Here is a 25,231-nt window from a genome sequence, read left to right as displayed (position 1 = left end):
ACAGTGAGAGGTCCACGTACTGCAAATAAATAAATAAATAAATAAAATTAAAAAGGAAATATTCAGAGAATAAAAAACATCCCCCCCCCAAAAAAAATAAGTGGAAATGAAAAACTCAATAGGAGGGAAGAAATGTAAACTGAGGAGGTTTTTTTCCTCATAGTAGAGCAAAAAGATCAAGAGTTTTAAAATATAGGAGATAAAATACAAAATTAGAGAGAAAGGTCCAACCTATGAAACTAGGAATTTTTAGAAAGAAAAAAGAGATAAGAATTATCAGAGAAATAATTCAAAAATATTTCCCAAAATAAAAGTTCCCAGAAGTTATGAACTCTTTGAGAATCCATAAGAATGAAAGAAAAGAGACCCCATTAAGCACAGTCTATACTCAGCCAAAGTATCAGTCAAGTGTGAAGGTAGAATAATGACATTCTTAGCCATGTTCAAAATATTTCCTCTCCTACAACCTTTCCCAGGGAACTACTGGAGGATATACTCCACCGACACAAGTAATTAAATCAAGAAAGAAGAAAGCATTGGATCTAAGAAACAGGAGATCCAACACAGGGAATAAAAAGAGAAGGAATTTCCAGGACACTGAGGGCTGGCAGTTCCAGAAAGATAGCTGTGTACAGGCATAGAGGCAAACCCATCTTACTGGAACGTTCACAAGGCTCCAGGAAACTGGTCTCCAAGCAGATGAAACTAATAGAATTCTCAGTGCTTCTGAGTATGTTGAACAGTGATTCAGATAATTGACTTGAAAGTTTGGAATTATATTAATAATAAGGAAACTAAAGAAATGAAAAAACAAGAAAATGACTACCTCCAAGATAAACAAGAAGTTGTACATACAATGAAAAGTTAACATAGTATTAGTCATAAGTGGTTGTATATACAGATGTATAAAGTGTATATATAAATGTATACATGTATATATGTATATCTATATATACACATATGAGTCTGTTATCCTAGGAAAAGAGTTTATTATTCCATTAAACAAAACTCTATGAGCTACATATTATTATACTCACTTTATAAATGAAGAAACTGAAGCTCTGAGAAGCTCATCTGGGCACAGTGGATCATCTGGGCACAAGATCACACAGTGGGTAGTTACTGTCCCCAGATCTATGGTGTGTGCTAAGGACAAAAAAAGCTTTTATTCCATCAATTACAGCTTTTTTTTTTTCTGAGCAGACAGTGTCTAGGGCTTTGGTGGTACCCTTGTTTTATCTCACCCAAAGGAAGCCTCTGTCTACATCTGTGTCTCAGTATTAGGGTAGAATGAGATGACCCAGTAACAGAGTATTTTCTCTTATCTCCGTTAAATCTGAGAAACTCCTAGCTTTGAGTTCTGTCTTTGACTATAAAATGGTTTCATTTAAAAATACACAGCTTATGATAGAAGGGACCATGCCTGCCTTGTTCACCTTTGCATTTCCACAGCTAACACTGCCTAGCCCATGGAAGGTTCTCAATGTCTGTGTACATAAAGAATTAATTTATACAGGTTCATTAAGTGCTCCAAGTGATGCTGCAGAAATTAGATTTAGGTGGTACAGCGCAGGAAGACATGACTAAGGGCCAGTGGGTAAAAGTGCCTTGGCAACAAATCTGAGGTCAATGGAGAAAGAAAGCCCCTCAGTTTTAAACGTTTCTAATATTTGAATGGGCTTCATTCTAGAAAAGTAAACTCATCATCACCTGGGGTAATGGAGCTAGCACTGGATGTTCACCTGTCAGGGAGAACAGTAAAATATGGTGGTGAAAGGCTTGGATTCAAGTCAGCCACTCCTGGGCTGGAGACCTGATTCTGCCACTTCATCGTTTTGTAATCTTGGGCAAGATACTTCATCTCTAAGTCTTAGTTTCTTTTTTGATAAAATGAGGATAATAATAGTAGGTACTTGATATAGCTGCTATGATTTCCAATTGAGAAAAACCACACATAAAACACTGAGCATAGGACTTGGCATATAATAATTATTTGATCCATATTCACTATTATTGCCATTGTTATTAGAAGACATTCATGCCTAGGAGGCAAATTTGAACTTCATGGGATCTGAAATAGCTCCCAGCTCCTCTGGGTATAGGAGATATAGGGGAAGTATTGTTATCTTGTTGGCAAATAATAACAATGTAATTGAAGTATCACCTGTGTGCTATTTAAAATAGGTGGTTTTGTTATTTATTTTTAAAGTTGTTCCAGAACAGCCTCAAAACTTATCTTGTATACAGAAGGGAGAACGTGGGACCGTGGGCTGCACCTGGGATAGAGGACAAGACACCCACCTGTATACTGCCTATACTTTACAGTGAGTGAGACTGTATTTTTGCAGCTTTTTTGGTAGGTCTTCTCTTACATGACATTTAGAAGTATCGAACAGTTCTAGTTTTACCAGAGAGAAGAAGCAATAAACACCTCTAGATAATTAGATACTTTAAAAAAATTCTAGTGTTCATCAAGTAAAACTGGTTTATTCATCTAAAGTGTGACTAACTCAGAGTTCTCTTCAGGGCATCCAAGGCCCACGTTGTAGACATTCTTCCCTGCTCTATAGGATTAAACTGGCTGCATTATATCCCTTCCCTTTTCTGAAGTTGTGGACTCTTAGGGTCATGGTATAGACTCTTAGAGTCTATAAATAAACTCTTTTTTGTAGTAGCTTTCCATTAGCCTTGGCGGAGTTTCTTTTTAAATCACCTTTACCTGACCTGAGTGTTCATAAAAAGAGAGAGTCTGGGAGATTCTTTCCCTTGGAGTTGATTCTGTAATCTTTTTCAAAGATCCTGCTGGTAGCACTATGCCTAAGTGAGTAGGAGATAAGGAAAAGGCAGTGGGTCTCAGGGTTCTGGTCTGTGCTAGCATCTGGCATTTCTGTGCAGTAAATGCCAAGGTGGCCATGGATCCTTTGGGTGCTTGGATCTGTCCTAAGGAGCTAAGATGTCAGCCAGGGTTTGGGGAATTCAGGCAGTGTAGAGATGGTTACTCATCCATACGAATGTCAAAAAGTCTCAGTCCTACCAAAAAAAAAAAGAGAGGGGTGAAGTACGGTCCTATTTATGACCACAGAATACAAATATTCCCATTGTGTATCCGCTAGTAGTAAAACTGACCTTAAAAATGTGAGGAATTTTAAATATATGAACATTTTGTTTCTTTGTGCTAAGAAGGCAACAGCACATAAAGTATCTTGCTAAACACAATTGTCTTTCATTTACAGATTAAATGGACCAAAAAATTTAACTTGGCAGAAGCAATGTAATGATCACTATTGTGATCATTTGGACCTTGGAATTAACCTAACCCCTGAATCACCTGAATCTAGTTACACAGCCAAGGTTACTGCTGTCAATAGTCTTGGGAGTGCGTCTTCATTTCCATCCTCATTCACATTGTTGGACATAAGTATGTATTATTTCACTTTTTGTAGGTGTCAATCTTTAGCACGTGAATATTATTTTTAAAATAACTTGAATGTTCTATGTGTGATTGTTTCAAAAGGGACAGTGGTTCATGGAAAGTGGCCAGTAGGCATAGGCTCAGGATAGATGTTTCTTTGATGCAAGCAAAAGGATGTATGTCTCTAGAGCTATAGAGAGATGTTCAAAATGGGATATTCAACATTATTCTCTCTGTTGGAGAAATAAGAGCCCCCTGGCTTCAAATCCCATGAAGGCACTGGCTGCCAGTGATACTATCTGACTGAGGCAAGGGTCATGTGAGGTTATTCAGGTGTCTTTTCACCCCCATGGCTACTCCATTGTTCTGAGATAGGCTGCATGTGGGCCTGCAGGGCTAGAGCAGCCAGGTGCCACCTATAAAGAAAGTGTATCATTGTACCAATCCATCTTCCTCAGAGAATACCTACCTCCACCCCTCTCATCAGCTTGGGAGCTGGAGTGAGCCAGTCCCAGCACATTTCTGAGCAAATGTAATTGGCCCAGTTGAATCAGAGGCCAATCCCAGGCATTCCCAAGGTCTGAACATCCCATGTAGGACTGGGCTTCAGGCCTGCCTGAAGTTCTAGCCTCACACTATGTGTCTCTCTTCTCTCTTCCCAAAGCACCTCTTTGCACACATACTGCTAACTGTGAGTCTGAACATCGGTATCTACTCTACATTTTCCTATCAAAGTTCTGCCCATTCTCCCTTCCATCTCTTTACATTGATCATCTCTAGCCACCTTCTTTCCCTCTTATTCTTCTCTCCTATTCCTCTGTTGCTGTCTTTCCTATGGCCTTTCCTACCAATATTTCTTCTCCTTCTCAGGTGATCACCACTAGCCACACCTCCACCTTCTCAGCCACTGGAACTCCTGGGTTTGGGCACATTGGTTTTCTTTAAATCATTGAATTAAATGGAATCGAAATTATTACTGATGTTCATCATAGTTTATCTAGTAAAAATGAGGGTAGATTAAAGGGAATTACTTTAATGATTTAGAAGTGAATCCAACTTTTTCTTCTTTCTAAAAGCCAGGGACTACTCTCATGTCTATTTCACCAAGTTTAGTGGCCATGTATCTTAGAAATGAGATTTGTTCAACTCTTTATCAGCCCATGTCAATACATAAGACAATTTCCAATTATGCAGCCTGAATCACACTTTTTTTTATCCTGGTTACCAGTGAGGCCTCTTCCTCCGTGGGACATCAGAATCAAATTTGTAAACGCTTCCGTGAGCAGGTGTACCCTTCAGTGGAGAGATGAGGGGCTGGTGCTGCTTAATCGACTCAGATATCGGCCTATTAACAGCAGGTCCTGGAATATGGTAATGGTCTCTAGAGTGAAGGGGAAGCCAGGGAGGGGTTCTTAGTAGCAATGCCCAGATCTCTCTTTTCATACCAGCAAAATATGGAGTTTAAGAATATTTAGCCCAAAAGTACACATACACATTTGAGACATACCAGTCACTTACACTTCTGTTTATTAAGAAATATCTTAAAATTTGATCACTGATTCCGAAATTTTTTAAGCCAAATGCTTCTGTAAATTCACATTAATTTTCTACAATTTATTTCTAGTGAGTCCTTTTTCCTTATTATTTTACCCCCACCCCATTATTACTTTTTAGTAATTTTTTTTAACATATTAGAAAGAGAAATATTAGTGAATGTTCAGAGAGGCTTATCTGAATTGAATATTCCAAAGATAAAGCTTCACACTTTGATGTAATAGTAAACATTAATTAATTAATTTATTTATTTATTTTTGCCATGCCACATGGCTTGTGGGATCTTAGTTCCCCTACCAGGGATTGAGCCCAGGGCCTTGGCAGTGAAAGCACGGAGTCCTAATCACTGGACCACTAGGGATTTCCCTAAACATTAAATTTTTTACAATAAAAAATGAAAGAGGGCTTCCCTGGTGGCGCAGTGGTTGAGAATCCGCCTGCCGATTCAGGGGACACGGGTTCGTGCCCCGATCTGGGAAGATCCCACGTGCCGCAGAGCGGCTGGGCCCGTGAGCCATGGCCGCTGAGCCTGCACGTCCGGAGCCTGTTTTTCGCAACGGGAGAGGCCACAACAGTGAGAGGCCCGCGTACCGCAAAAAAAAAAAAAAAAAAAAAAAAAAAAGAAAGATTATAATTCCTCCCTGTATTTTTGTAAAATATAATGGCTTATAATAATAACAAAGGATCAGTTCCACATGTAGAGAGGTATAATAATTAAATTTTTCTTATATAATTTTCTTATATAATTAAATTTTTCTGTTTGGAATCAGTTTTATGTCTGTGTTAAAACATTCATCACATTCTAGTTGTAACCAAGTAAAGAATAATCTCTAGCGTAGAAACAAGCTTCTTCAAGACCCTTTTGAAAACTGGTAGTTTTCAATCTTGTTTTTCAACTGGTTTCAGGATCCCCCTTGGAATCCATATAGATGGATTCTTAGACCCAGGAGTTTTTTGTTTTATTAATGAGAAGCTATTGTTTCAGATTAACATCACGTGTATTCAGTAACCCAGTCATTGATATTTCTTCTTATTGAATGACAGATTTGAAAAGTAAAAAGCGTTATCTGGTCTGGTTTTCCTACCTTTATTTAAATTAATTTAGTATTAACAGGCACTTTTTCAAATCTTGTTGGATTCAAGGTTAATGCCACAAATGCCAAAGGAAGACATGATTTGCTGGATCTGAAACCCTTTACAGAATATGAATTTCAGGTTTCCTCTAAGTTACATCTTTATAAAGGTAGTTGGAGTGATTGGAGTGAATCATTGAGAACACAAACACCAGAAGAAGGTATGTATCTAAAAAAAGAAACGGAGGGGAGGGAGGTGGATAGAGCGGAGGAAAGACAGGAGAGAGAGAGGAAGATGTAATGATTTCCTTGGAATAGAATCTCTAAAGTACTGATACTGAATCAAAAAGTATGAGTGCATTAATTAACAAGCTCATTTTGACATTGACTTAAGTATTGAAGCTGTCCAGGGAGATATGTTTATATTGCTAAAAATTTTTTTACATTAGGTAATTCCTACTCCTGTTTGCCACACGTTTATCACGCTGGTTACAAGTTTATGCCTCAGTAATGTTTGATTATATCTCTTATTTCTATTACACTTACTTTCTCAGTTACTTTCTCGTATTCCACAAAGCTGCAACCAGTAATTAATTTCATTCCTTTATCATTAAACCTTGATACATTTTACCCTTTGGATTCTATGAAAATTAATATGGCTTTATAAGCCATACTAAAAGCTTGAAAAAAGGTAGCCTCTGGAGACAACATTTTAAAATAAAGTTTAACATCTGGCAATCTTCTCTCCTCCAAATGTTACAGCACTGCACTTCTTCAAACCTTTGATACTCACTGCTCACATGAGTACCACTAGACTGCCCATAGCTATAAAGAGGAGATCAAATATATTTTTAAGTCTGATGGACTTTTCTTTTTGGTAATTATTGGGAAGACAATTTTATTGAAGTATAATTGAAAAAGCAAAAATGCTTATATGAACTTTATGACAATACTAAATCTTTTGAGACATAAGAAATAGCCATCTGAATATTAGTTTTCAAAAGCACTCAGTTAGTGATACAGTATACAGCTTCATAATTTATGTAAATTTGTTTCAGAGGAAAAATAATTGACATATAATCCGTTACTTTATTATCTGGAGATTTTGAAGCACTAATGTCAGAAAAGCTAAATCCTTATTTGTGAAACATAGATATGTGTGCATGTAAACTAGCCTAATGATTAAGTTACATTCATTTTCTGTGAGCTACTAGTGATTTTTGGTAACTGATGACACGTATCAGTGATACTCCAGTGACTTTCAAGGATATAAACTATTAATAAAGTAAATAATATATTAATTGTATAATAACTGTATACTCTTCCTTTCTTCTGACAATAATTGCATTTCGCTATTTTAAAACATATTTTTAAATGAATTCATTCAGCAAATTATAATTTATTCCCCTCATTTTATGATAAAAATCTCTTAAATTAATGTTGAGCCACTTTTTCTCTGTTTAAATGTGTGTCATTTTTATAATCTGGAGCTTACTCTTATTATCCTTTAATTACAATGTCAAAGTAATGCATTTAAAAAATACCTCATGGATTTTTAGACTTTATTTATACATAGTACAGATAAAATTCTTGGAAACGGGCCATATTTTATGTCCAAGTCCAAGGTAGTAAATAGGCTGAAAATTTTTAAGTTATATCACATTAAGCTAAAGTATAAACTAGGGAAACTCTGGGCTTGTAAATTCTTGTCATTTTTACTCACACTTGATAATGACCCGTTTAGAGATGTGTGAAAAGGTTTTTCTTTCTTTCTTTTTTTTTCAAGTGTCTATCTGTTGCACTAAAAACCCATCAATGCAGGATGGTAACTTTCTCATATCCTATAAAATAAACCACCATCATAACAATGAGTGCAGCAACTTGTTACGGTTATGAACTCATAGATGGTTATGAATTGAACCAAGGAAGCTGGCTTATTCAGAGTAATTTCAAACATTCATAAAGAGAGAAACCCATTCTCTGAGATACACCACGCTACCAAGCTCTGCTGGTTTCCTTTCAGTGTCTGAATCTCCCTTTTTTGTGTTTGATCTTTCTGCGGGTTGTTGTAGGATCTCTTTTCTCTTACTCTAAGCTTCACGTTTTCACCTCTTACCACTGTTCCTGTCATCAGTTTCTGTATGAAACACCAACTGATGTAAACCTAAAAGGTGTGAAATTTTTTTAACACTTCTTCCTTTTAACCCCTGAGATGTGTACGCATATATAACTTGGCATTAAAAAAAATACTAGTAAGCTTTTTTCTTTTAGTTACTGTCTAAAACTGAATGATCTTATGATAGAGCTTTTTCTTTGCAGCCTTGGCTACTCAAAACAGAGCAATATGTTATCTCCTGGTGGATTGGTCACAGTTATTTATAGTACTCCAGCAGAGAATGAGGGTATTATTCACTCCATATGGCCCTTTCCCATGTCATTAAATTCAACTCTTGTCATGGTCCTCCATGAAAAACACTTTTAAAATGACAACTAAGTAAGGGGTGGAAGGAAAGAGATAACTTTCTTATGTTTAGGAGGACAGTCCAGCAATCAGTAACCATGAGTGGGCCTGATACTGGGAAACAAGCAATCATATTTTACTTCTAGTGGGAAAACAGTCTGAATTTGGGCTGCATAGTGTCCAAACATGCCTGAGAATATGCCCAGGCGTTGGGGGGAAGGCACTTCCTCATCATTTTGAACGCCCAGGAGGCGACTCCAAAATAAAGATGAATGAGCCATTCCTTAGAGCTGTATTATCAATTAGGTGTTTCTGTCTGTTCATTCACCATTTTTCAGTCTTATTTATATGTTTGGTCTTGCTAAATGTGACTGTGGACAATTAATAAAGGAAGTGTTAAATGCTTATACTAGTGCCAGAGCAGCAAAGGAGTCCTCCTCTCCCACTGTGGTGATGGCATAGGTGATTGGTGAGAGATCCCAAAGAGGGAGAAAATGCAGGGCTACCAGCTGCAGCCACCCATCTTCACATTAAGAAGCTAGACAATTATTCATTCATTTGTGATTTTGAACTATCGCTAGGATAAGTTAGGTGTGAACAATTAAATACTAGAGGTTATTTTACCATCTTAGTTAGCAAGCAAGATGGTAAGTCTAGCTTAGGAGTCAGCAAACATTTGCTATAAAGGTCCATATAGTAAATATTTTCAGCTTTGCAGACCATATGATCTTTGTCACAACTACTAAAATCTACTATTATCACAGGCAAGCAGCCATTGACAGTATACAAATACATAGACAAAGCAGTGTCCAAAATTTTATTTTTGCACACTGAAAGTTGAATTTTATAAAATTTTCATGTCACTAAAAATGATTCTTCTTTTGACTTGTTTTCAACCATTTAAAAATGTGAAAACCATTATTATTAGTTCACTGGCTATACCAAACCAGGGAATAAGGAATCAGCCAGATTCGGTCCATGGGCCATAGATTGCTGACTCCTAAACCAGCTAAACTTGAAACTATTATACTTGCATCTTTTTGCCTAAGGCTTCAGGAAATGAGAATGAATGGTTCTTTACCTTCTAAAGGGATTTACCTACAAACATTTTCATTAGAGGGAAAATGTTATGTTTTAGATCCAGTGAGTGTCCGTACCCTTTTTTCTTCTTCTTGTGGTCTCTTCTAAGCCCAACACCTATCCTGGAAGAAGTAAATGCCTGAGCTTAACTATTTGACAAGGTAGTGATCACCCAAATGGGAAGAAATGTTTTCCATGAAGCCCTCCAAAAGAAGCCCCTGGGGGAAAAAATACTTCTCTGGATGATCTGTGAGGAATGTATGTATATTAAGAACTATGCCAGGTGCTCAGACATAATGATAACCAGTCAGATCCTCAGACTCAAGAGCTTATAGTCTATCTTGGAACATCAGGGAAAGATTCCTGGAAGAGATGACACCAAGAAAAACCTGCAAAGTGCAAAGGGAATCTTGTGGCCTTCCTCCATCTGGAACATGTGGTCTCCAAGGTTATTGCAGTAGAAGAAAAGAGCTATTTCCTCCTGGAAGTACTTGATTCTCTTGAATTCTGTGAAATCCCTTGTTTCTGGTTTTTACTCTACCATGTTGGTCAGTTCTTCTTTGTCTCTTTTGCTGGCCATCTTTCTCTTTTTAATCTCAATCTGTAGGGCTTTATATTGGACCCCCTTCTTTTCCCAGCTGACCTCATTCAGTCTCATGGCTCTAAAACTAGATAGGTAGGTAAAGAGAGAGAGAAAGAGAGAATATAGTTTCTGTCCTGGACTCTTTCCAGAACTTCAGGTTTGTGTTCCAATCACCTATTCCATATCTTCACTTAGATGTCAACAGACATTCTAAACCTCAGATAGCCTAAACAGATACTTTTATTTTTTTCTCCAAAGCAAAATGTTTCCAAAATGCCTCTGTTTCAGTTTTTCCTATCATGGTAATTGACACCACCATCTTCCTAGCTACTCAAGTCAAAAATGCAGAAATCATCCTTAACTTCTCCTTTTCTCCTATCCCCTCATACCAGCAGTTGACTCTTCTAAAACATATTCAAAATGCATTCATTCTTTCCATTGCTTCTCTGACTATCCTAGTTCAAGCTACTTTCTCATTACAAAGCGTAACAATAAAATGAACATTTAGAAACCCACCATTCAGCTTAAATGCTATAAAATTACCAATATATTCTTACCGTGTCACGCTTCACTATACGTAACCACTATTCTGGACTGTGTGTTTATATCATCCTCATACTTTTTCTTGTAGCTTTCAGAAATGTATGTATTTCTAAACAGTGATTAGTTTTGCTTATTTTTGAGCTTAATCAAAATTATATGTGTATGTAATCTTTTGCAACTCACTTTTTTCCCTTGGCACTCTAACATGAGGCCTCCATTGACTTTAGTATGGATGAAAAATTTTTCTGCTTCTATTAAGAAACAAGCTCTTCACTTGTGATCTGGATGTTGAAAGGTTATGTTTCTTTAAAAAAAAAAAAAGATGGTGGAGTATTCAGCTATGTCAAATGCTGCCAATAAATCCAATGAAATGAGAATAGAGAAGTGATTATTAGATTTGGCAAAATAGCATTCATTGCCCCAGGAGCAGCATCAGTAGTGTGATGGGGACAGAATCAATTGGCATTGCTTGAGAGTGAATGTTAGGTGAGGGAATAAAGGCAGTGACAGTTCACAACTCTTCAAGAAGTTCTGTGAAGGAGAGCGGAGATATTGGGCAGTAGCTGGAGCAGGATGTGGTATTAAATTCCCTATTTGTTTTTGCTTTTAGGATCAGAGATAATACAGTATATTTGCAAGGTGATGATAAGGGCCCAGCAGAGAGGGAGAAATTAATGATACAGGAGGTAGGATAACGGTGGGAGAGAGATCCTTGATGAAGCAAGAGGATGGGATACAGAACTCAAGGGGTTGGTCTTCGATGGAAGTGGGGATGCTTCATCCACAGTAAAATCAGTAGGGGTGCTGTGTTAGGGAATTGATGGGGAAGTTTGAAAGTTTCCAGGGTGGAAAGATTAGGGAATCCCTGTCTGATTGCTTCCTTTTGCTCAGTGAAGAAGTTGAGAGAATCAGATCATTGGAAGTGAGCAGGTGGGGGGAGGGACAGTACAAGCCATTGGGAAAGAACATCAGGGTGGATGATGAGCCACCAAAAATAGTGACAGAAAGGAGTGGAAAGAGAGAGTGAACCAAGTGTTGAAAGTTATCAAAGAGGAGGAAGGGTAGGGGCATCTGTGTAGGGCTTCCCATGGAGACATAGCAGGTAGTAACATATAAAGGCAAGAGTATACCACTAAAAAATTGTTTGATCAAATGGGTGTTTGCAAATCTGTTTGAGTTATTTGAAACTAGATTTTAGAGAAACGTATCACAGCCCAAAGAGTGGACATGGAGGAACCATTATGGCAAATGACTTAGCTCTATCTTGTCCTGCTTGGAGCATGGTTTGGACCAAAATATTCTCATGGGTTCAATTTAGCCCATTACCTGAAATCTCTCAAGATATTCCTTTTTCATATTTACTTTGTGTTAAATTCTCCATTTTCACTGTTCTTAGAGATCTTTCTACTCCACTCCACCGCCTGCTAAAATCTCTGTGGAGAGATTGCTTTCCACTTGCAATTCAATTGCTCTTGTTCATGCCCTTGCACTTGCCTTGGCTTCAGAGACAGATGCTAACCTCAGAAGTAGCACATGGCTTGGCCCTGATTTATTTACCACATGTACTGTTTCATAGAATCCTAGAATCTTGGGATTTAGAGTTGAAAGGACCCTCGAGGTCAGTTAGGTTAGTTAAGCTGATCTTCTGCTTAATTTAGGATGTCTTCTTTTTTCATATTGGTGATCCCCTTCTCTTTAACCCAATGTTTTTTTCCTTTACCTTGAAGGTACATTCATCTCAGGAGAACTGACTTCCATTTCTCAATATTCATATTTTTAATCATTTGTACCCATCTTTTTTTTGTCACTTGGACATATGGACCTTTGACTTTCCTTTTCTCATCTACCCATAATAGTTTTATCTGTCTTTTGTTAGATAACACTGAGGTTAGGACTTCAAGTGATTTTATGACAATTGAATGTCAAAGATTGTCTCTAATATTAGCCCTTAAGTTGCTCGAAGCAGTAGTGGTTTGACATTCCTGGTCATGAAATTTTACACTTGACACTCATACAGATTTGGCTAATGATTTCTCTCCCATAGAGGCTTATGCTGCAAGTGGGCACCATTAAAATTTCAGCTTCACTTGCAATTTATCCTTTGAAGAAAATATGACTCTAGAATTTGATTCTTAGCTCTGTAATAATCTGGTAGGTTGTAGAGGCAATGGGTGACAATGAGAGGCAATGAGGCAATGAGTGTTCCCTTTAAATTTCTTACCAATATGTAATTTACGGAAGACATTTAGCACCATGGAACACGTCCACTGGCTTTGACACTGAGCACACCCAAGTTTCCAAATATTGATTATGTAGTCAATGTCTGGATTATCTAGTTTGTGGAGTGTTCAGATCTTTGCTCAACATGGTGGACTGTAATGGACGAGCGGGGTCTTTGGAGACAGTGATACCTGGGCTCGGCTCTTAGCTTTGCCATTACCAGCTCCACGGTTTTTTTTTTTTTTGTAAATCACTTAGCATCTGTCAACCCTCCTTGTCCTCAGCTGCAAAACAGGTATAATCACATGTACCCTCTGCCTTGTGTGAGGATTAAGTGAGATCATGCATATAAGGTGTGCAAAGATTACCTGGCACATAGTAGGTGGTTAATAAATGTCAGGCCCCCTTTTCTTCTGTTGTCTGTGCTTTTTTTCCTTTTATGCATCTGGACTAGCAGAACAAAAGTTCTGAACTTGACTCCTGGGTCCCTGTAATCCTGAATGATTGAGAGCACTTTCAGAATGTCTTCTGTACACATTTCTTACTTCTAATTCCTGGCTGCAAGGGTAAATACTACCACTGGTGGGAATAGAAGGGGAAGAAAAGAAGTGAACGTTTAGAAATAAAAAAAAGAGAGACAAAGGCGAGAGAGGCAGGAAGAGGAAGTGACAAAGGAAGAGAATAGAAAGGTGTACCTGATGGAGGATGTAAGTTTTATAGAGAAGTCATAAGCCTTCACAGAGCCAGGCAACTGCATGATGCAGAGCAAAGAGCACAGGCTACGTGATAAAACAGAGCTGTGTTCAAAGCCTGGCTTCTCCGATGATTAGTTCTGGAACCTTGATCAAGTTCCTTAACTTCTCAATACTTCAGTTCTCAAAGGAAGAAAACACAGCAGCAAAATTTACTGAGTACTTACCATGTGTCAGCACTCTTCCGTTCATTTACATTCTCACAACAGCCCCATCTGATGTGTAGAATTAATGTCCTCATTTGACAGATGAGGAACCTGGCTTGAGGACATGGTAAACATTTGTTCAAGATCACAGAGCTGGGATTTGCCCATAGACGGTCTGGCTCTGGAGCTCACACTTTAACCACTGCACGGAAGCTAGTGCATCATGGGGCTGAGGAGGACGGGAGATGTAATTGAATGGGCTCACAAAGGGCCTGCCCATAGTATGTGCTGGGACATGTGCTCCCTCCCTGTCCTTCTTTCTCTTCTCCCCTCTCTGGCTGTTTGTCTTCTGTTCTCCAGATGGGACTTAGTTTCTGGAAATTTCCATCTGATTAAATGGAACTTGCTGCTCCAAAAGGAACCCCAAGATAGCCTCACCCTAATATACTCTGAATGTCACTGTTACCCAAGTAAGGCTGGTGCAATTGAAGCCTGATTTACACCCTGGCTGTAAATCAAAACAAATCTGACAGTGGGAGAAATAAAACTACTTCACCCATTCATACAGACACACACACACACACACACACACACACACACACACACACACACACACACTCACACACTCACACTCTTAGACACAGGAGTTGATTATTCAGTTTCTTTTCAAGTATGTTCGATTGACTTTCTCAAATTAAATTAGGTAATATTTGACCATCGTCTTATGGATTGGTGGTTATTTCTTCTGTGAGTTCAGCCTGTGTTTCAGCATCAAGTAGATAATATTGCCTGGTTTGTTCATTTGCTTATTCATCATTTAACAAAGAGTAACTGGGAGTCTGTTACATTCTAAGCACTGTGCTAGGTATGAGGAGTATTCAGATGAATGAGACAGGCTTCCTTACAAATAGATTATTGTCTACTGATCATAAAACCAAATAATTATACACCAGCATAAATTCAGGAATGGAGATGAACACAAAGTTCATCATTTGTATTTTTACGGGATCAAAAAAATGTTTCCCTTATGATTTATGTTTATTTTTCTGTTGAGAATTCTTTCTGCATTCCAATAAAAAAGAATTAACCACACATACATTCTTTGAGTTGTTTTACTAATACATGTTTTAAGAGTAAGTTAAGAATCTAATTTCCTTGTCATTTAAAAAAATTTGTCTTCAAGGTAGCCTTGTTTTCTCTGACTTCGGTAGTCAAAGATATATACATGTTCATTGTGTAACAACAGAAAAAGGAAGATACTGGGACACAAAGAAAATTGAAATTATCCTATAATCCTACTCCCCCTGAATTATTTAATGAATAACCAATTGATTTCCAAAGTCTTCATATTGTATAGATATATATGTATATATGAAACTGGTTTTTTCCCCTTCAAAACAGAGCCTACTGGAACATTAGATGTCTGGTACATGAGACAGCACATTGACTGCAATAGACAACAGATTTCTCTTTTCTGGAAGGTAAGTTTGCAGTGTCCACTTAAAATTCAGGAGAATTATAGATTTGGGTTTTCTGTTTTGTTTTTATTGAGATATAATTGACATATGAAGAGAATTACATATTTGAATGATTCAAGGCCAGAAAAAGACCTTCTGTTTCCATAGTGGCTTTGGTGTGAGCCTTCAGAGTCTGTGTTGGAGCTCATTTTCTCAGCCAGATCCTCATGATACTTGATTCTGTGTCATTTATTTTTCCCAAACAAGGGTGAGAACTCTCACTTCCTGCCTCCACACAATCACATCTTTCCCTCACCCACTTCCAGTCGGATCAAGGTTCCCTCCCATCCCCGAGCACGTCCACCCTTTGACCCCACTCACTACACCTTCTCTTCTGATTCATACAATATGCCCAACAGTGACCATGCAACCTCACTTATTCATTTGGGGGGAAATTAAAGCTGTGGATGTTTAAGAATATAGTTTCTTGCAAATCAAAACTACAATGAGGTATCACCTCACACCAGTCAGAATGGCCATCATCAAAACATCTACAAACAATAAATGCTGGAGAGGGTGTGGAGAAAAGGGAACCCTCTTGCACTGTTGGTGGGAATGTAAATTAATACATCCACTATGGAGAACAGTATGGAGGTTCCTTAAAAAACTAAAAATAGAACTACCATATGACCCAGCAATCCACCTACTGGGCATATACCCTGAGAAAACCATAATTCAAAAAGAGTCATGTACCACAGTGTTCATTGAAGCTCTATTTACAATAGCCAGGACATGGAAGCAACCTAAGTGTCCATCGACAGATGAATGGATAAAGAAGATGTGGTACATATATACAATGTAATATTACTCAGCCATAAAAAGAAATGAAATTGAGTTATTTGTAGTGAGGTGGATGGACCTAGAGTCTGTCATACAGAGTGAAGTAAGTCAGAAAGAGAAAAATACCATATGCTAACACATATATATGGAATCTAAAAAACAACGTTCTGAAGAACCTAGGGGCAAGACAGGAATAAAGACACAGATGTAGAGAATGGACTTGAGGACACGAGGAGGGGGAAGGGTAAGCTGGGACGAAGTGAGAGAGTGGCATGGACATATATACACTACCAAATGTAAAATAGATAGCTAGTGGGAAGCAGCCGCATAGCACAGGGAGGTCAGCTCGGTGCTTTGTGACCACCTAGAGGGATGGGATAGGGAGGGTGGGAAGGAGACGCAAGAGGGAGGAGATATGGAGATATATGTATATGTATAGCTGATTCACTTTGTTATGAAGCAGAAACTAACACACCATTGTAAAGCAATTATACTCCAATAACGATGTTAAAAAAAATCAAGTGGAAAAGAATATGTTTTCTAAGGTCATTGAAAAGGGAAAGGATGGAAAAAAAGCTGCTCTACCTCAGGAATACTAATAATAGTAGAAAATAATAGGAATAGGAAAAGAAAGCAGCCCTTATGAATAGTAGTAAAACAGTAATAAACTGAACAACCTTCCAGAAAACAATGAGGCCTAATGTTATTACAAAATGTAAAAGTTTGACAGAGTACTGAAAAATGGCATTATCATTTCACTTAATCCTTACAAAAACTCTAAGAGGTACATACTAGTATCCCCACTAACACATGAAAAAACTGAGAGTCCAAGAAAGGAGGTTCTTCTCAAAGTCACCCACCTACTAAGTGCAGAGCTGGGACTGAAACCCATCCAGAGCTCTTTCTGCTACAGCATGACTCATCTTTGTGCAAAAAAATACTATTTGAATTGAGCTACTGATTGGCATGTTCATAAGAAGAGGTTTTATTTCCCAAAACTTACATCCATTTTACAACAGTTCTTCTAGTTAAGGGTAAATAAACAGTTTTGGAATTATGAAGCTGATGAGCATGAAACCAGAAGTCAGAGTAATAAAGTCCTCTGATGGGGTTAGCTTGACAGATTTTGATAATTGCAGTCTTCTTCGGTTTTAAGAAATGAGCTCTTTCTCCCTCTTTCCCTTTCTCTCTCTCACACACACACACATAAAATGTCTGGCATAAGAGGAGTCTACTATAAATAGCTTGGTGAGTCATAGTCAAGTTCTTCACTTTGAAACTTAAACTGCAGCTTAAAATTTATCTTAAAATAAAGCATTGTTAATAGCAAGATTATTCCTAAAGCAAGGCATTTAGAGTAGCCTTAATTTGTAAATAGTGTAGAAGACCCCAGCTCAATTCCTGGCTATTGGTTTTCGTTTTCAGAAGTAAGCGACTGGTTAAAACGCATATTCTTCCTCCCATAAAGATCCCTTCTCCCCAAATGTACTTTACAGTTATCTGAAAAGATACTCTATTCTGGTCCCATTTCACCCCTCTCTACTCTAGGGTTTCTCTCGGTAGAATGAGGGTAATGATCCTGGTACCTGCAGAGCTGACAAGGCCATCGCAGGACCCAGTAGATGAGAAGACACAAACCCAGAAAAATCACGGGGGCCACCAAGGAAAAATTAAATGATACTGCATCATGATTTTTATCCTAACAGGGTAAGCAACATGCCTGGTGCTATATCGGTGTATACTGTCATAAAGAGAATTTAAAACAGGCATGGGCAGGGTACCCTGAAACCAACGTCAGAGCAAAGTCAAAATAACTATTTGTTAGCCAACAGGTAATGCTTAGCAAGCTTGCATATGCAAATTCCTGTCTGCTGTTCATCTTGATCCTGTCCCTATTCCTGGCAAAGTTTAGATTCTAAAATGAAGTCTTGAAATTCAGAGGCTTTGAAGCTCTTCTAGTCCACCCTTTCTCTCATAAACATTGCTCCCAGCCCAGCCAGTACAGACAGATATCTGGGACCTTCTGGGACAGGGAGAATCGCTTTGGAGGACGCCCATGCCTTGATGGCATCTCTTATTGATAAGTTAGAAAATCTTTCCTTTTGTGGAGCCAGAATTGTGGGCCCAAGAAGGATGCTTTTGGACTGGAATCAATTTGAATAAGAAACCAAAAATGTAAATACTAAAAGCTTCTATAACCTTGTGCCAGATGGTAGTCGTGACAGGGCACCTTCAAAACCTTCAGTGATTGTCCAGCCTGAGAAAGGAAAGTTGGACCCAGTCTTCAGTTTTATAGGGTCATTACAGGATTTAGTCCGTCTCTGTCGAATCCTGGGCTTCTTCAATTGCCTCTCCACCCACCTGGGAGAGGCAATTAAACCCCGGCTGGAGTTGCTGAGGTGAGCAGTCCTGCTCTGGACCCCAGAACCACGAATCCCAGACCTCTAAAGCCAAAGGGCATTTAAGCAGCATGCAGTTCCAACACTCGTTTTACAAACACGGAAACTGAGGTCTAGGGAGGAGTGATTTCCCATGAGAGGATTCCATGATGTGGTACTTGTGCTGGAAGCCTTTCCTGGGCGGAAATACTGCCCTCTGGAGCCACCCCTCTCCCACTCATCCGCCTGGGATTCCTCTTGTCCCCCTTAGGCAGGCTTGGGAGTCTTATGCACGGGAGTGGGAGTGGGGGTGGGGGGGGGGGGCGGGCTGTGCTGTGACACAAGGAACTCATCTAAACCTCAGGCTAGAAAGAAACACTGTAGCCGGATCAAGTGCTTTGTGGTGGGGCCTAAGTCAGACCACACTGGGGAAAGGAAGCAAAGACGTGTGTGGTGGCTGATTTTTCTTTTTTCACTTTGATCAATACTGGGAAACCAGATAAGGGGGACACCCCGCCACTGCAAAGGGGAATTTGGGGCTTTGGCACCAAAGGAAGTCCCAAGTAAAACCCCATCAGCCTGTGAACACAGAGAGAACACGTTTCTCTTACAGATAGGGAAAAGTGAGATGACCTTTCGTTTTTGTAGGATGTTTACACTAGGGGAGAACAGCTTGGTGCTGAATGGGTACAGCCCCTGTGTGTGTGGAGGGAGTTGAGGATGTGTGAATGTGCGTGTCTGGAGTGGTGTGTGTGCATGTGTGTTGTATATGTGAGTGAGTGCACATGTGTGTGAATGAGTGTGAGTTTTGTATGCGTGGGAGGGATGTGAGTGTGTGGGTGTGTATTTGTGGGTACATGTGTGAGTACACGGGCATGTATGTTGTGCATGTATGTGTCTTAGTATAATAAAATACCATAGACTGGGGGCTTATAAATAACAGAGATCAATTTCTCACAGTTCTGGAGGCTGGAAGTCTGAGATCCAGCTGCCAGCATGGTTGGGTGAGGGCCCTCTTCTGTGTCGCAGATTTCTGTTGTATCCTCACGTGGTGGAAGGGGCTAGACGGCATTCTGGGGTCTCTTAGAGAGTGCTAATCCCACCCATGGGGGCTCCACCCTCAGGGCCTAATCAACTTGCAGAGGCCCTACCTCCTGACACCATCACATTAGGTGTTAAATTCCAACATGTGAATCACCCTCCGTAGTGAGTGAGTGTGAAGGTGTGAGTGTGTAGGATACATGTGGGTATGAGTGCAGGTGTATATGTATGGGTGTGTGAGTGTGAATGTGTATGAATGTATCTATATGCGTGTGTATTTATGAAGGTGGGTGTGTGAATATGTTGAGGGTAAAGGAGACCTTTGATGTCTGGTTCCCACATAGTTACTCGTTTTCTCACACCTTGGTTTCTCCAAAAAACTCCATTTCCTCAAAAATATCCTGTACTATTTTTTGCCATAGCCACTTTTTAAAAATTTTTTATTTTTAAATTTTTGGCCATGCCACATGGCTTGCAGGATCTTAGTTCCCCAACCAGGGATCGAACCCGCGCCCCTGGCAGTGCAAGCCAGAGTCCTAACCACTGGACCACCAGGGAGGTCCCCATAGTTGCTTTTAAGAGAAAAAATACTTTCTCTGTTGAAGCCAAAAAGTAGAACCTAATCTATGAATCAAGCAAAAACACCTGGGTGTTGTTGAAACAGTAAATGCAATAACAGGTATAAACTTACTGTGTTACCAATGGCCCCAGTGTTGGGTTAGAGCCCTTTAAGGGGAAGGAGGAGTGTCACCGATTCTTTCCCTCAGATTCCCTCTATCATTTCCTTCTGCACAAACTTTCATACCGTTTCCTTTGCTTTGACAAAGCGTTTCAATCCGTGATTCCAGCACACTTTTCCTTCAGTTAATACAGCTTCTGTCCTTTAAGAAGAAAGTCACCTCGAATATATATGGGGATGATGTATGAAAAGATACGACAATGGGTTAAAGCCACATTAACCTTTCCAATTTCCTCTGTAAATTTCTTCAGCGTCCTCTCACTGTCTTGATCATAGCAAGTCACAAACTTTCTGAAATGGTGGTTTGGGCCATGGTTCTGGAAGAGAAATACCTGTGTGCAGATGGAGCTGAATTCACTCCTTCATTCACCCACTCATTCATTTATTCATTCAAGCAAACAAATACATTAAAACCCCTCTTTAGACCTAGAGCCCATGCTGCATGTGGGGATATGGAAGTGAACAAGCCAGGTCCAGGCTCCATGTTCTTGAGCTCACACTCCAGCAGGAGGACAGAAATAGCAAGGAGATGGTGAGGGCCCTCAGGTGTCAAGGAGGGGTTCAAGGTTCGGCTCGGGGGATGATGGCCAGGCAGGGGAAGGGGTGAGGAGTCAGAGAGGGCCTTTCAGAATGTAATACTGCAGATTTCAACATCTTCCATTCTCTATGCAGCTGACTAACTTTGTGAACCATAGAACAAAGTGGAGCTCAGGCAATGAGCGAGTCACTGCAGTTAAGAGATGGAACATCAGGAGGACAAAGGGGATAGGAGAGTCTACACATCGCAAGATAGGCCTGGCAGTCAGAATCCCACATGCGTTTCTGCTTTTTAGTTTCTTAATTGGTTGGAAGGATTTCGAGATGTGGGTAAAGTGAGTCCACAGTCGAGTTGCTGAGGGTTAAATAGGGTGAAGCTTTTGTTTGTTTGCTTGTTTGTCTAAACTGAATTTTAAGGATAAAATCTTTAGGAATATTTAAAATCTTTAGAAAATATCATGTATAAACTTCCCCTCTAATTGTTAGTATTGATTCTGTCCAGGTGTTATTAAAGTTTTCTGACCCTAAAAAAAAAAAAAAGGACGTTAATACTGGAGCTCCCCAGAAGGACAAGTTAGTCAGGACAAGGACAAGGGTGGGAGAACATTTGACAGGAGACCCCCTGGGGGCACGGCTTTGGCTTACAGGATCACATTAGTGAAGTGCTATCCCATAGAAGTATAAAGCAGGCCACAGATGCAAGCCACATGTATAATTTAAAACTTTCTTGTAGCCACATTTTAGAAAATAAAAAGAAAGAGGTGGGGCTTCCCTGGTGGCACAGTGGTTGGGAGTCTGCCTGCCGATGCAGGGGACGCAGGTTCGTGCCCCAGTCCGGGAAGATCCCACATGCCGCGGAGCAGCTGGGCCCGTGAGCCATGGCCGCTGAGCCTGCGCGTCCGGAACCTGTGCTCCGCAACGGGAGACGCCACAGCAGTGAGAGGCCCGCATACTGCAAAAAAAAAAAAAAAAAAAAAAAAATTAAAAAGAAAGAGGTGGACAATTTTAATAATACATTTTACTCACAGATATATTTGGAATGTTATCATTTCAACATGTAATTGGTTTAAAAAATATTAATGAGCTATTTTACATTCTTTTTTCCCTACTATGTCTTTGACAACTGGTGTGTCTACTAAGTGCCAGTACGGCACAGTGGCCAGGGGCTCACCCTCCAGATAGCAGCCCATCTCAGGTCAGGATAGCCCCATTTTGAAGGCTGCATAGCTCCCTCCTGTAGTGGGCGACAACCAGTCTCCTCAGCCTTAATAAGCAAGACAGAAGTGAGATAGGGAAACTTTGGGTTCCAAAGGTGGGGAAAAGACTGGGTGTTTTATATTCACTTGTTCAATGAAGTAATTCATTTGGATGAACAGCTACCCTCAAACCATAGAAGTCAAGAAGAAAGAGAAAAGAGCCAGCCCCATACACCAGTTTACAGCACAGCCTCAGACTGTTGAGACCAGAAGCGGCTTATTCAGTACATTCACTTGGTCTCTTTCTCCCTGTCTTTGTCTTCGGTGAAAGAAGAATATTCCAACCTGTATCACATTGCACTGAAGGGATGAATTCTTTGGCCTCCTCATATGAAAGGGATTCAGTAAAAGTAGAAAGTATTATTTGTAACCTGGTTTATATTGATGGAGGACAAAAGGTCTATTGTACATCCCCAGGGAAGATTGGCTTCCAGGAGCCTGAGGCCCTTATATAATTATAGGAGGTATCCAACCTCAGAATCAATGTTTAAATACAAAAGCAGCAGATGGAAAGATTAGTTTTGCTGCAGTATTCAACTCTCTCTCCTTCCCTTTCCCAACCCTGTCTCATCACAGGCTGGCACTGCATTTCTGGAGATATTTTCAGACAGAACAGGTTGCTTTCCCTTGCTTACTAGTCACACATACTGTACCAGATGCAATGCAGGGAATTTGGGTTGGATAGCAGAATGTGGTCAGTGACAAAGATAAGAGTAAGTAGCAGAGAATTAACAGAAGATAGAAAACAGAGATGGAAGGGGAGTTAAAGCTTTGCTCTTAAAAAGTTTCCATTATTTTGCTGTTTTCTAGCTGTAAAACAGGATAGACATTATTATGCCCGGGTAACGACCAGGAGGTATGACTATCAATTAAATCAGTTCAGGGCAGCAGAACACCTGGGGAATGCCTGCTAAGTGCCAGCGTGACCGCAGTTAAGACTTCATCCTGCAGATAGAGCAGCTGTGCTAGCTGGGTTCAAGTTCCAGCTTTACCACTTACTTTGTGTTCTTGAGTAAGGTGTTTAAACTCTCTGTGCCTTCCTTGCCTCATGAGTACAGTGCAGATAATAAAAGTATATATAACATGAGGTTGGTATGAAAATGAGAATTGTGAAAAGTGTCTGCCAGGTCATTCTTAGGAGGCAAACGCTGGTCATGACACTGAGGATGCAAAGATGAACTGACAGGCTAGTGGGGAGATAGATCCACAGATGGAAATTTCCAGTACAGTGATTTTTAAAACTTCCAGGTGAGGATTGTCTTCACTTTGGACTGGGGTTGCTGAAGGCAGTCATAAGTTCTGAAGTCAAGGTACCCAGACTTAAACCCACAAATTGCATATACTTTGTAATCAACCGTATGACACTGGTGAAACTTCCATAGAGAGCTGTGGTATAAGCCAGGTCAAGATTAATAGAAGATTAATAGAAGAGCCGTATAAGTATCATGGGAAAAGTGCCAATTATGACGATTTTTATATTAGAGTAAGTGAGAGAAGAGTACCCACCAAGTGTCTTCATATCTGTCATGCACCAAACACTCTTTTGAAACAGTTTACTTCCCTTAACTCATTGAATCCTCCAATAAGCCTATGCTGCATATAGAATTATCCTCATTTTACAGATGAGGAAATTGAGGCTCAGAGAGGTGAAATAACTTGCCCAAGGTCATGTGGCTGCTAGGTGGTGGAGCAGAAAAGCAAAAGATCTTCCCGAATAACGAGAACCAAGTCAGCAGTATTCCAAAACCAAAAAAAATCTTCACAGATAAAGCTGTGACTAATAAGTGTTCAAACTGCCCAGCTTTCCAAGGGGTCTTGATTACAGACTCTCTTCTCTGATACAGGCTAAGCTCTAACAGTTTTTTTAAAGTTATTATTTGCATCAGGGGAAGTTCAGAAGTAAAATATTACTTTATTATAAGTACAGTAGTTTTTTTGAAGTCCTAAGAGGAAATGATTTATCAATTCACAGAAACACCTTTCCTATACTTCAAAACACAAATGGGGCACGCATTCACAAGTGCATCAGACTTTGTCCTTTCTTGGATTACATTCACCAAGTTATTTTTGATGCTGAAAGCCTTTTCAGGCAGCAGAATTCTTATAATGGTTTATGAGGGAGCTGTTCACTCTTTGCTTCTCAGACAAAGCGAAGTCAGAAAGGCTACGTTTACTAAGTTTAGATCATTTCCCACAGGACAGAACAGAAAGAAGACTGAAGGGAGAGAGGCAATGGACAGCTTTTCCTTTTTAGTGTATTCTTACCAGTAGGAGAGGGTGACAACAACAGTAGGACCACTGGCTTGAAACCCACTCTCAACACTGCCCAAGAAGGGACAAGAAGTACCCTGTCTTTGAGATGCTCCCAGGGACCCCAGACTCCGTCTGGATATCGCCCTCCTCTCTCACATCCACCAGGGGGCGCACTAAAACCTCACATTACTTTCCTGTAGGGACTTTTTAAAAAAATTTTTTTAACATCTTTATTGGAGTATAATTGCTTTACAATGGTGTGTTAGTTTCTGCTGTATAACAAAGTGAATCAGATATATGTATACATATATCCCCATATCTCCTCCCTCCTGCGTCTCCCTCCCACCCTCCCTATCCCACCCCTCTAGGTGGTCACAAAGCACCGAGCTGATCTCCCTGTGCTATGCAGCTGCTTCCCACTAGCTAACTGTTTTACATTCGGTAGTGTATACATGTCCATGCCACTCTCTCACTTCATTGTAGCTTGCTGTTCCCCTCTCCATGTCCTCAAGTCCGTTCTCTAGGTCTGTGTCTTTATTCCTGTCCTGCCCCTAGGTTCTTCAGAACCATTTTGTTTTCTGTTTTTAGATTTATAGGGACTTCTTGAGTCAGTTTCTTAACCTCTCTAAGCTTTAGCACCCTCATCAGAATGGGGAGTTATAAGGAATAAATGTGACAGTAGATGTAGAGCTCCTGACTCATGGTATGGCCCAATAAATGATAGATTCCCCCTTCTCACCCATCCAAATAAACAAACACTAGAGTAAAAATAAATTTATCTGAGAAGACCCAGCTGGCTCCTCAGGCCAAGGTTTTTCTCGGTTCAGAGCTTCTCTCCTTCTGACTGAGGGCTCATTGGCTCTGGATAAAAAGAATTCTGGATCTCCACCCTCCCCAAATTGCTGA

General features: G+C 39.8%; 1 protein-coding gene and 1 non-coding gene across 2 annotated transcripts in view; one reads left to right on the top strand and one right to left on the bottom strand.

Annotated features, from left to right (window-relative positions):
- Positions 1 to 25,231, top strand: part of IL12RB2 (interleukin 12 receptor subunit beta 2) — an 82,324-nt gene that overhangs the window by 17,391 nt on the left and 39,702 nt on the right. Inside the window, exons 4-8 of the mRNA XM_059075952.2 lie at positions 2,210 to 2,324; positions 3,234 to 3,418; positions 4,641 to 4,783; positions 6,110 to 6,260; positions 15,226 to 15,305. Coding sequence (XP_058931935.1) covers positions 2,210 to 2,324; positions 3,234 to 3,418; positions 4,641 to 4,783; positions 6,110 to 6,260; positions 15,226 to 15,305 — 674 coding nt within the window. The remainder of the gene's footprint in view (positions 1 to 2,209; positions 2,325 to 3,233; positions 3,419 to 4,640; positions 4,784 to 6,109; positions 6,261 to 15,225; positions 15,306 to 25,231) is intronic.
- TRNAC-GCA (transfer RNA cysteine (anticodon GCA)) lies at positions 20,027 to 20,098 on the bottom strand. The gene has a single exon. It is a non-coding gene; the product is annotated as a tRNA-Cys (tRNA).

The sequence above is a fragment of the Kogia breviceps genome, chromosome 1, assembly GCF_026419965.1.
Source record: "Kogia breviceps isolate mKogBre1 chromosome 1, mKogBre1 haplotype 1, whole genome shotgun sequence".
Taxonomy (NCBI): domain Eukaryota; kingdom Metazoa; phylum Chordata; class Mammalia; order Artiodactyla; family Physeteridae; genus Kogia; species Kogia breviceps.
This window is presented reverse-complemented; position numbering and strand designations above follow the sequence as displayed.